The 13,712-nt window shown below is 43.3% G+C and overlaps 1 protein-coding gene across 1 annotated transcript in view; it reads left to right on the top strand.

Annotated features, from left to right (window-relative positions):
• The window catches only part of REPS2 (RALBP1 associated Eps domain containing 2), a 222,393-nt gene that overhangs the window by 49,668 nt on the left and 159,013 nt on the right, over window positions 1-13,712 (top strand). The window contains exon 5 of the mRNA XM_088449558.1: window positions 7,681-7,781. Coding sequence (XP_088305684.1) covers window positions 7,681-7,781 — 101 coding nt within the window. The remainder of the gene's footprint in view (window positions 1-7,680; window positions 7,782-13,712) is intronic.

Raw genomic sequence — 13,712 nt, forward strand, 5'->3', positions numbered from 1 at the left:
CTGTCACTGGAAGATGGTATCATGAAATGGTACTTGATGGTACTGAGTACATACTCTGTGGTTTTAGTCGCAGCACTTGTCACTGGGAGATGGTATCATGAGATGGTACTTGATGAGGGTACACAGTAAACATACTGTGGTTTTAGTCGTAGTATTGTCACTGAGAGATGTATCATGAGATGGTACTTGGTGAAGGTACTGAGGGCCTGATTCAGAGCCGCTCGTAAGCGGCCGCTCGTTCGTTCCGAGCGATGTTCGCACAACTGCGCATGCGTACGGATCGTAATACGCATGCGCGAACCAGTCAGTGCAGCTGAAAATCGTTTGTTCGCTAAATAGCGAATGCCTGCTATTTTGAGTGACAGGAGGAGGCGTATGTGGGTGGTAACAGGGGAAGGTGCTTGAAAACGGGGAGTGGAGATCCGAACGCAGGCGTGCTTAAAGGTCAAACCGGGCGTTTTATGGGTGTGCATAATTAATACAGCAGCGTCATTGACCACGTCACTGGGTTATTTTATAGTCAGAACTGCTCGCAAGATTGCGGTAGGAAAAACCAACCACAAGAATAGCGAGCAGTTCATACGTTGGTCGATGTACTCGATTAATCTAATAAATAGTGGACATGATGTAGGATGCGAGCGGCCAGGGGGCGTAGTGTTCCAAAAAACGACCGCATGTTTGGTTCGCTCGTTCAGACCTAGAGGCGTGAACAGACCGCAAAGAGCGAACGGTTCATTTGAATAGCCACACCTTTTTACTGAATGAGCTAGCGCAAATAGCGTCCGGCTCTGAATCAGGCCCAGAGTACACTAGCTGCAGATGAACACTAGGAATAGCTCTGACAAAGAGAGGAGCACGGAACCTGGAATGTTGTAACGGCAAGCTTACACCAGAAGAAACAACGTTGTACAGGCAACTGCCTGCTGTCCAGAGCCCTGTTATATACCCTAAGGTAGCAGTCCATTGGAGGACAGCGTAAACTGACAACAACCATGCTACCATTGGGTAAAGGGTTAGTCAGGTGATGAAGACTGTCATGGCTGCGCCCATGACGGCAACAGCAGCAACCAAGCCACGGAGCAGCACATGGATATCTAAGTGGTCCCAAGGCATAATCCTCAGCGTGCCACTCGCCGCCGCACCTGATGTCTGACCGCTCAAGGTCAGGGGAAGCCGGCGCTGGGGTGAGTAACGTCCGATCCTAGGCTGCAACCTGACACAGCCCAATTTACCTCTCGCCCCCAGTACCAACTTCCCAGACAGCTAGGTGAAATTGCGGCTTCTTATAGGTTTCCCTGCTGCCTGCCTCCATTGAGTACAAGGATTTCTCTCTCAGGATAGTCTACACAATGTCATTTTTTAGTAAAATAGATTTAGCCGCTGTGTACGTCGCCATCTAGTGGTCGGCGCCCTTAGGCCAGTGCCAAATGGTGGTACTGGCCCTGGATGGTCTAGAAAACATGAACTGTTAGGGTTTCTGTGGACCGAGTTTGAGAAACACTGCATTAAAGCATTAATATACAAATAGATAAACCTTGAGGGAGTGAGGGTGCCCCCAGGGCTGGTGCCGGCCCCGTTTGCACTGATTACATATACACTAGTGTACAACTTAATGATCAGAGCAAAACAAACTATTTTTTATTTAGAAAAAAAATTACTTTTACCCCATCTGGGTTTCTCTGAACTAAATGTCTCTGAGAAACAATGCAGATCTCTAAACATACGGTGTCAGTGAAAAGGTCTCACAGCACGTACTGTAAGCTTCCTTCCTGGACTCACTACAAACAATTGAAATGTTTTTACAAAGGTATAAAAACAGACAACTACTTAGGCGGTGGCAGGATATCAGTTCTAGATCACTTCATACATATGCAGAATACACTGTTTTAGAGGTAATGACAATAAAAGGCCTCAATATGAGCATCAGCAACAATAATAATGTGGGGAAATGTCGCTATTACCGCCATTACTGTTTGTACTGATGTATTACAACAATAAACCTGCAAGCCTGGCTAAGGAACACTGTTGTGGCATAAACTCCATATTGACATTCCTCTCGTGCCTATTGTTGACCTCCTATGATTCTTCACCAATAACACATATCAACATATGCAGTGTGGGTCACCCAGGCAAACACAAACATCTGTATAAAATGTTATATTCAATACTTTCTACATTTATTCATATACTAGCTGTTGTGCAAAGCTTTACCCATGATGAAATGGCTTCTGCCTACGTTATTTTTATTTGAGGTGTTCAGCTGAATTGCTTTACAAAGGGGCCCTATCGCTGGAGTGGCCCACATGACCAGCAGATCTACAGACTGGTGGTAGCAGCGTCTTCAACCACCACTCGCCCCAATGTTACGGTGTGCCCTGTGCACAGGCTGCTATGTAGCCTATCCTCTTCAAGTGAATGTGGGCCCAAAGCACCTCTCTTCCCCCACCCCTTACCGGCCGCGCGCTTAGTGCCATACCTGTCTGTAGCATAGATGATGTCAATAAATTTTGTTACATGTTTTTTCACTTGACTGATGGAGATGAAACAAAGTGCAGGTTATTTCTAGGAGTTTCCATTACAAAATGATGCAGTTTTCATGGAAATCAGTTTAGTAGCTTTGGCACCAACTTGGAACAAACAGACACAATGGGCCAAATGTAATAGGGTGAGAGTTTAGAAAATCTGAGAATTTAGCAGTAAGTTGTCTCTTAAAAATGGTAAAACATCTGGATGAGAGTTTTTGGAGTCTGAAAAACATGCGATTTTCTAAACTCTCACCCCATTACATTTGGTCCAATGTTCTTATTATAATAGTACAGATGAAAACATTTCAAAACGATAAATAAGGAAACTGCAGCTGAAATTAGCTGAACGTAGGGCCTGATTCAGCATAAATCGCAAATGCAACTGCATACGCAGATCGGCTGATTGTTGCGTACTGCGCATTACGCAGATAGGAATCCACCTAGTGAGTGACGGGCCGTGAGCGTTTGGGGGGGGAGGGGTGACGGGGGAGTGGTTGCTGAAACGCAGGCGTGTCTGTCTGTTTGAATGCCATTGCATGGGCGTGCATAAATTAGCCACTGCAATTGCCTACGCAGCTTGAGTACTCACTGCCGATGTGCTTCGATGTTACCGATGTATACGCAGGACTGCAAGGTATTACATATGTGAGAATGCAGTAGTGGGCGTCTCTATGCTGGCTGAGTGGTGGCAGACTAGCATATTTTCGCAGCTGCATTGTGTGCGATTACGCAGCTGCGATCGCAATTGTGATCCGTGCTGAATCAGGCCCTTAGTTGGTTTATCAGCAAACCTCTTAATATGTCCGTCTCCTACGACTGTTTTAATCCAACAATGACAGTGGTTTTGAAAAGCTATGCTAGCTGACATCAGGCAGAGGACATGGCAAGGGTGCCAGGTATATGCACAAGACTACTCATGCAGTTGATGTTGGGTCCACTTTGTTTAGGAGTGTATCAGACCAACAAAGGGCCTTATTCATAATTGATCGCAACTGCAACAGCCTACACAGATCGGCCGATGGTGCGTACTGCATGCGTATGCACCGCAGTGCACGTGTGTGAGTTAGTATTGCGATCGCGCTGCAATACCTACAGATACAAAACCATTACAGACTGAGGGACAGGACATCAGCGTTTGGGGGTGGTGATGGGGGAGTGGTCGGAGAAACGCAGGCGTGACTGTCCGTTTGAAAACGTTGTTGCATGGGCATGCATAAATTAGCCACTGCGACGGCAAGCGCAGCTTGAATACTCACTGCGTGCAAGGAGGTTAGCAATTTCTGAATAAGGTCAGACCTGTTGTAATTGTAAAAGTTATTCGATGTTCCATGATGTATACGCAGCACTGCAAGGTATTACGGATGTGAGATAGCAGTAGTGGGCGTCTCTATGCCGGCTGTGTGACAGCTTTGCGATTGCAATCATTAGCATATTTTCGTAGCAGACACGCGTGCGTAATTGCAGCTGCGATCGCAATAGCGATCCGTAGTGAATCAGGCCCTAAGTCCACAAATATGAACATATCTGTTAAAGGGTTGGGTACGGGATGTCGGTGTTCAGGATCCTGGCGGTCTGAATCCCAACGCCGGCATCCCGACAGGGTTAGGATACTGACACCTGTCGGTCAGTATCCTAACCCTCCCCTTCTCCCTACCCCTAACCCCCCCCTAGCGTCTAAACCTAGCCTCCCCCCTAGTGCCTAACCCTAACCCCCCCTAGTGCCTACCACTAACCTTCCCCCCTAGTGCCTAAACCTAACCCTCCCCCCTAGTGCCTACCCCTAACCCTCCCCCTCTAGTGCCTAAACCTAACCTCCCCCTTAGTGCCTAACCCTCCCCCCCCAATGCCTACCCCTAACCCTCCCCCTCTAGTGCCTAAACCTAACCTCCCCTCTAGTGCCTAACCCTCCCCCCTTAGTGCCTGACCCTAACCCCAGTACTTACGGTCAGATTACCGGCGCCGGGATGCTGACAAGTGTCGGGATTATAACTACATCCCTATTACAGTGCATTTCACACATACACACAGTGTACTGTAGACCAGTGCCGTAACTAGCGCTCTCAGTGCAATCGCCCCTTCCGTATCACCCATGAGCGGGTGATTACAGCAATGCCCAGAGCATCCTCAGGATGCTCTGGGGAGCTGTAAGGACAGTGTTGTGACCGTCTGGAGAGTCCTAAGGACGCTCCAGGCAGCACTGCTGCAGAGATTCTGGCAGCAGGATGCCGTTACAGGCACTCTGCTAGCCAGATGCAGGAGCTGTCGGTGAGCTGCGCTCTGTGCGGCCGCACCGCTTGCATACCTCTAGTTACGGCCCTAGTGGAGACATCCATTTTGTGGAAGCTCTTCAATTCACTATTAACCAGTGATCTCACTTAGGCAAGGCCTAATATTTATTGACTAATGATTATTGTTGAATTTCCATGCTGAATTGTCATATAAAATAGTTTGGTCTGCAAAATGTACTTTCTTTAACCCATTTACTGCTGAGCCTATATTTTACATTTTTTTGCACTAGTAACACTTATGTCTTCTCATATGGCAAACAAAATGTATATATATAATTTAGGCCAAGTTGGTCCTTTCTCAAACTGTGCACAGCTAATAAGACTAATAGTTTATGCAACTGAGCTGCTTGGAGTGTCGCTATTTTTTGTACATATTTTGTTCTGTACCCAGCCTTGTTTATATTCATTTCCATTTTGGAGCGCCAGTTTGTATTTATGACACTGGCACGGGCTATGTCCGCACAGCAACCTTCGCTTCTCACAATAGACCCTTGTTAATTTTTAGCTCCGGCCCATGGGTGTAACTATAATGGGTGCAAAGTGTGTAGTGCACATGTGCCCCTGGGTCTTTGGGGAATCACACCACACACCCTGCACCCATAGACGATACCTGTCTGTCAGTTGCACAGAAAACATCGGCCCTGTCAGGAAATGTTGCCATCTGGCTGGAGCAATTTGCAGTATTTAGCATTAGGGGTGAATTAAGATAGGAGCCTGTGTGCAGCCTCTGAGCGGGCACTCTGCTCTATCTGCAGCCTAGTTGTGAGTAGACACTGGCATTGTGCCAGAGTCTACTACACATGCGGCTGTCTCCGTGAACATGACGCCCGCACCATGTTCGTGATGATTTCTGTACTGCGCATGCGCAAATCTCTGGGAAATGGCAGCTACACTATTTTCCCAGTGATTTGTACAGCAACTGGCGCAGGACTCTGGAGAGGCAAGTATATTAAATGGATGCAGTGTGGGTTCCCTGGACCCAGGTGCACATCCTGCATCCATTATAGATACACCACTGTACAGCACTTATCCTCATGTATCAAATTTCCTATTTCCCTATAGATTACAAGCCTGCGATCAGCACCCTCTTACCTCTATGTTATTACCAGTCTCGTTTTTTTACTGTTTGTTCCCAATTTTTAAGCGCAATGGCATGTGCTAGCACTATATAAATAAATGTTAATAAATAAACCAATTGTCTCAAGTATTAATAAATCTCTGATCTTCCAACTCCATTATGAGAATATAAGAAGTGGAGCCTCTTAAACATTATGCCAGATTCCTACAGAAAAAAATATATTTATGCTTTGCTCATCATTGCTGTCAATGCTGGACAAGCATATTTTTGGCATACATGTCTACCCTCCCGGTTTCCGCGGGAGGCTCCCGATTTTTCGGGTAACCCCCCGCAACCCCGATAGAGTAGGCACGTCTCCCGCATTCTGGCCCACTTTCCCAGTGAAGTGGGCAGAATGGGGAGAATTTCGCGGTGATCACGGGTCCCCGTGCCGTGGGTGGGGCTTAATGACGCAATTCTTCATGAATCACGTCATTTAGCCCCGCCACCTATGTAAATGTGCGTCAATCGTGGCTATTTACTGTGAAGGGGCGGGGCTTAATGATGCAAACCATCAGGCCCCGCCCCCATCGCAACTCACCTGCTTCTCCTCCCCGGACATCTCCCGGGGAGGAGAGAATAAAGGTAGGCAACTAGGATTTTTGGGATACTGCTGAAGGTACTGCTCATTTAAAAAAAAAATAAAAGATGGGAACAAAATAATTAGATTTTTGCCCTGGGTTCACTAAAGTAATAAACTTTCTCTGCATAAGTACTAAGACCAAGTACATAACTGCTGTTACAAAACTTCTGTGTATTACTGTATTAACATCATGTGCTAGTCAGCTGCTTGTTCTAGAAATATTTATTTCCCACAATGTAAACATTTTATCGCTAGATGGATGCTGAATAAATTAGGCTTGATATTGCATCATGACTATTTCTGCCTTTGATTTTCAATGTAATGTCAATCTATCTATCTATCTATCTATCTATCTATCTATCTATCTATCTATCGGGGGAATTCAATTCAATGTGATGATGAATAGTGGCGGGAGGGAGCTCACGCAGCTATTTAATACACCGCGCTGTTTGTCTGATCGAGAACCGGTTAAGTCAGAGAATCCTGGTTCTCGCGACTTAACCTGGGTGTTTAGTCGCGAGAACCAGCATTATCCGACTAAAGTGCTGTTAGCGCCGCGCTAAGCCGGCAAACAGCTGCACTTTTGTCGGATTTCTCCTCACATGCCCAGGGGGGTGCGAGAAGAAATCCTTTAGCCGCCCACACAGCGCGGTGAATTTAATAACTTCGGGAGCTCCCTCCCGCGGCTATTCATCATCGCATTGAATTGAATTCTCCCCATTATCTATCTACTGTATATGAAATTGTAAGACTCATTTTGCAAACGTGTTTTAGCACCTCAGTCAGTTTGATTTAACCATCTGTGTTCAAGCATGGATATCCTTAAAACCTGGACTGTTAAGGTGCTTTGAGGACCACGTTTGGGAACCACTGATCTAGATGAACTAGTCTGTATATAAATACATATCATCACAGTAAAATACATAATCTCACGCAGTCTATGCTTGGTATTAATATGATTCTACCATTTAAAAACAATTAAACAAACATACAAACAAACCTCAGTCATGATTAGATATGATTTCCCCAGCATATAACTGGTTAAGTGACTTTTAGCAGCCTTGTATTGCTTTAAATTCAGTTAATTACCTCTCGGAGCCTTGTAACCATGCAACAGCAGCCTCTGAGTCACATGACCGATTCTTCTTTATTATTCCCTCTCTGCAGCAGCGTATGAGACCAGACAACCTGCACTACTTCAGCAGGATGGACAGTTGTCACTGAACTATGGAAACCAAGCTGCACCTCTGCAGTCTTCTTTCAGCCAGGTGAGAATATTTCATAAAATAAGAAAAAATAAATATAAAATACACTGCAGCCATTCAGTATAGGATGTACGACATATACTGCATATATATTTTATAAGGGTCCTCTGCTGTCACTACAGTTTGCTCTGATAAAACTGCAGCACCTGGATTTTTGCTTCTGTTTTCTTCAAATCCACCATTAGAAATAATTTGTGCTCCTTGAGGAATGTATTGAATAATGTTGTCGAGAAGGAAGACTCAGTGTTAAAAATTGCAGCAGCAAATGCTGTGTTCTATAGGCATGTTACAGTGACTAGCAATACATCCATCACCTCTGCCTGCCACATTATCATATTTAACTGTATCTGCAGAAAACACAGTAAAGCAAAATTATAGTAACATAGGCAAGAAAATTAAAGTTGTTTTTACCAGTATTATTTTTAATTTCATTAAGGCTTACACAATGTAATCTATTCCTACATGCATTAAAGAAATGGGCATTTTCTACCATATAAGCGTTACTTATTTTTAACTCTTATGGTAAAAATAAAATATGTATTTAGTAAAAAAAAAAAAAATTAAAAGAAAATAAAAATAAATCTTAAATCGATCCCTGATTCTAGCTATGGTTGACTGTCTACCACTGTATATTATAAAACATATATGTGCAGGGGGATTTTACAAATAGCATGGTATTCATATTCTCCCAAAGGAATATAGTTTTTAATGCCATGTTAAAATAATTTATGGTTAAATTGTTACACATAATACTAATGTCACACGCACGTACATATGTGCGTCTGTATTTAGTACTTCTAGATGTCTCAAAAAAATATGAATTGATACTGTTTAGTGAGTGTAGTGTTTCAGAAATCTAAGGTAATAAATATTAAGTTATTTTACAAAAAAATAAATATTAAAGCAAATTAGATATCTCCCTCTGAAATAAAGCAATACACAATGTTAGTGATACCATTTTGTTGCTCAACATTACTACAAAGATGTAGATAGATTTCTAGCAATGAAATATAGAATATTAATATTAGGCACTTTCATTATATTTACAGTACTGTTGCAGTAGCTTGCTTTAGCATCGACATTTTACTCTTTCAGGTAAAAACAGACTAGTCTCTTTAAAACCGATGACGTAGGCTCTAAAATTCACCATAATTTTATATGAATTTTTGAATGTTTGGGGAATTATATATACACCATAAGGAGGCATCTCAGTTGAGTGTAATGTCCTCTATGGGATGCAAGGAAAAATGAGTGAAGATACCCAGAGTGCCTTCACCGTATCATTCCAGAGGAACTCTGCGCACATTGCACTGAATTAAATTGCTTCCTTATTGTTTCTTTTTGTTTGTTTAATACTGATTGGTGTCTTACAATTTGCAGAAAAATATGTATTTCTATAAAAAGTATCATGTCTAGGGCTCCCATAATTAAAATAAAAACCCAGAAAAAAAAACATCCCCTTTTGGGTTAAAACTTATTTTCCAATTCATTGTTGGTATGAGCAGCAGTTAAACCATGTGAAAGCCAGCTTTGTAATACCCCTTTTCCACTAGCTCAAAATCCTGGGTTATTGCCTGTGAGCGCGCATCAGACCAGGATTTTGTTAGTGGAAATGGGCTATCCAGTGTCGGTAGCTAGCAGGGTTTTACCAAAGAAAAACCCTGGAAGGGCTCAGTGGTGGGGAGATCGGTGCTTAGAGATGATGTCATCTCCAAGCGCCACCTGAAGAGTTCCACTGCACATGGATGCTGTGTGAACGGCACCGATCCGGGAATTACCCGGGTCGATGCCACAGTGGAAAAGGGGCTGCCCGGGTCTGACTCATGTTCCAAATCCCGGCTCAGACCCGAGACTTAAATGTTAAAGAGGTATTAGTTACATACTGTGTTTGTTAAAAATGGAGACTCTCATGTGCATACTGCGTCACATTTGAGTGCTAGTCATATTTCTTGATTTTATTTTTCCATTTTTTGCTCTTTAAAATTCTTGATGAATAATGACATGGATGATGTTTCGTTAGAGGCGTCAATAAGGTGACAATGCTTTATTCTAAGAGATTCATGTGTCAGGGCAGGCACATGATTTTTATATACTTTAGTGGCTCTATACTGGCCTTTTATATAATATTTATATTCCACATATATGCATACTTTACAATCTATTATTTGATATACACAGTATGGTGAACATAGTACATATGCTACACTAGAAATTGTACAAATTACATTGGCATCTAATGAGAAAACAGTGCAAGCGCTTATGCCATGTTAGAAATGGTTATAATTATTGTCATAAAAAGGGGGGGAATATGTGCACTTGAAAACACCCCTCTTCCCTACTAGCCCTCTACCCTGCTTGTGTATGCATGGACATGTAGCGTTGGTGTTTTATTTGTATAGCCGTATAGAAGTAATAGTGAGATGGTAATTCCTAAAGGTTAGCACACAAGACTGTACAAAGTTGTACCTTGTGGGCCTTATTTACAGTGGGGATGAATTGCGCTCTGGCCTCATTATGGAAGAGAAATAATGACTGCACATACTTGTAGCTTCCAATTGGTCCGCACGATCACACCGTCCTAAATAGGCAGTTTCTTAGGTGGGGAGCAATACAGGAAAAGCTTGGAGGCGGGATTAAGATCTGGTTATTGGAGTGGAGGAGAGGCATAGGTCAGAAGTGTAACGGAGAGGTCAAACCGTGGTGTTTCCTTGTAATAAGGTCAGTGATGTATGATGGGAAGCTTTGAGAGTGTCTTAAGGGTGGGCAGCTTGTATTTATATTAGGCGGAATGGAAGCTAGTGAATGGATTTGTAGAGTAGTGCAGCGAATGACGAGTGGAGGGAGAAGGAGATTGATCTTGCTGCTGCAATCAGGAGGAAAGGCCAGCTACAGTAGGAGGAGAATGCAGTAGTCAAGACGGAAGATAACGAGAGAATTGACCAGGGGTTTAGTTATGTCCTGATGATGTCACCACAACATCTGACATGGAGAACTGGAAGAGTGTGAGGTCTGCTCTGTGGGAGACAAGGCATAGGGATAGTGACAGTAGTAGGCCAGAATATGATAAGCCCCTTTTTGGACATATTATGTTTGAAGTGTTGTAGTTATTATCTTTAATTTATAAGGAAAAATGCCAATGATACACAAACAATTCAATGTAAAAATGTTTCAACCAACTGTACAAGGGGGGAAATCAAACAATAAAATATTTAGAAAGCTGAATGACAATTAAAGACAGTAGCACTCAATTACGCCGTGCTCTGGTAAGGGCAGAGAAATAGGATCAGAGCTGTAGACTGAGTGGGAGAATACTGGAGACAGGGAAAATGACCATGAAGGTGCAGGACACTGCTTGTGAGAGTTTAAAGTCTAGGGAAGTGGTTTATGACTGGGAGGTGAGCTGGGAAGAGATGAGGAGGGAGGACTGAGGGCATGAGCTTAGAGCCTGGGGGGGTTGGTATGCTTTAATGAACAGGTGCATTTTCAGGGCACAATGCAAACCTATAAAACAATTGGATAAGATGAAAGAGTGAGTTCAAGGAGTGGAGCAACACAGGAAACCTCTTTAATCTAGGAGGTGGTAGTCCGCTCAGAGGCACAGTGACAGTCAATTGCAGATCGGATAGGGATAATTAAGATTTGGTAGTCTCAAGTGTGAGGAAGGGTCGACTTCTAGAGATGTGATGGAAGTGGCAGGATGGGCAGCTAGCATGAATTTGGGTGATGGCGGAACGGGTGTAGTCAAAGATGGCCCCCATGCAGCGGGCTTGAGGAACAGTAAGACAGGGGTGGGAAGGAAAACCGATCCTGGAGGGAGTGTATAATAAACTCAATCTTAGACATGTTAAGTTTAAGAAAGCTCTGGGGTATCCAGGAAGAGATGGGCTAGAGATAGTTGGAGGCATGAGAGAGGGTTTAGATGTAGATTGAATATCAACAACATAAAGGATGTTTTGAAGGCTGTAGAGCTGATTAGACCTCAAGGGAGGAGATAGAGGGAGAAAAATGGACTGAGGAGGTAGTATTGGGACATGTAAGCACGAGAGTAGTTTAAATTCAGGATAAAAGAGAAGAAAAAAAGACCATGGCATGACTGGCAGCATGGATGAACACACATTCTTTAGAGGTCCTCAGTGTCCTGCTCTAATATTTGTAGCCATTGAGTAATTTGCTGCAGTTTTTCAATGGCTACAATTACCACCTTTCAGTCGCTGGGGTAAGGAGCTCTTGATTGGCCATCATATTATTTCCCAGATCTTTCTGAATTATCCACAGACTTGACTTTATACCCCAGAACCTATTATACTTCTGCAGATCAACCACAGATCAACCACAGAGAACCTTCTCTCTGCTTACCTCAGTAGGATTGCCCAAACTGTGGCAGGTATACATTATCTCTTAACAAAAAATAATAAAAAAATTCAAAACTCCATATACCCCACTTTCTTAGAGGCCGCCGCCATCCTTCATGACTACGTGGTGTTTCACACTAGCGACCCCTGTTCTCAACTAGCTAAAAGGGCAGGGACCAGAACACAGACTTATAAACTAGGGCTGTTGCCCTCAAGACTGCCTGACTTCATTAGTGTAAACGATAATCAAGCTATGTTTGCAGATTTTGGATCTGCTTGGGTGAGTGTACAAAATTATCCCATGCTGGCCCAATCTGTTTTCCCTCATCTATTTACCCTGTCTATATCAAAGGCTGACTTTTTATTGGCATCAAAAGGGATTATAAATTTAATATACCACTGACACCTGAAAGAAACTTAGCCAGTTTATCACCACTTGACATCTACTGTCCTCTAGTGGTGAACACTTAAATCTGCTTTTTGTGATCTTTATTGATAGAAATCCTTCAATAATGTTGTTGTTCATTACAGTTGTTGCACTCCACCCACTGTATACTGAATAAAGGGCCTGATTCATTACAGATCGCAACTGCAACAGCGTACGCAGTTGGCCGATTGTTGCGTACTGCGTATGCATCGCAGTGCGTGAAAGCTACACTGCGTTTGCACTGCGATTACGCAGAGCACGGTAAGCCATAGCAGAGTGAGTGACAGGTAGTCAGCATTTGGGGGTGGTGACGGGCGAGTGATTGGAGAAACTGCGTACCGAAAGGTTGCCAATTTCTGAGTAAGGTCAGACATGCTATAATTGTGCGTGAGGCTCCGATGTTACTTGATGGTACAGATATTTTTGCTGGACTGCAAGTTTTTACGGATGTGAGATAGGGAAAGTGGGCTTCTACATGTTGTCAGTGACAGTGCTTTGCGATTTTTAGATCGTTGTTGGTCTACGACAGCTTTGCAATTGCATTGATTAGCATATTTTCGCAGCAGACCTGCGTGCACTTACCAAGCTGTGAACGTAATAGCAGTCCATGGTCCATTCCCTAGTTTTACAGCATATTTTCTATGACTTGGTCATATAGATCCGTGCATATCAAATAATGAGACGGATTGAGCTTCACAGACATGTGATCTAACATAATAAGCTTAAAATGACATAGGCACACCATAACGTATGCTTCAGATACCAGTACACCTTGTGCTAGTTATCACTCCTCTCAGCCTCTTTAAGCTCAATGGAAACATTTCTGGAGAACTGTCAGCCAAAACCCGCAAACCTGTCTCCTCACTCCAACCAGATGATAATACCCACTGCCAATCCAGTCACTCAGGCTGTTCCAGCTCGCAGCCAACCAAGTCAACTAAACCTAAAATGTCTAAAATTACCAAAACACTTAAAATGGAACCCACAAACATAGCAGCAGTCTTGGGCCTGCTCCTTGAAGATGAACTAGCTGGCCTCTAACAGTCCATAAAGCAACATTGACCCAGTTACAACAGTATTCAAGCCACCTCACCGAAGTTGAGCAGATGGTGATGTTTAGTTGGCTAAATATACTGTTGCAAATTAAAACTATTA

The sequence above is a fragment of the Taudactylus pleione genome, unplaced genomic scaffold (assembly GCF_031769625.1).
Source record: "Taudactylus pleione unplaced genomic scaffold, aTauple2 ptg000487l, whole genome shotgun sequence".
Classification (NCBI taxonomy): domain Eukaryota; kingdom Metazoa; phylum Chordata; class Amphibia; order Anura; family Myobatrachidae; genus Taudactylus; species Taudactylus pleione.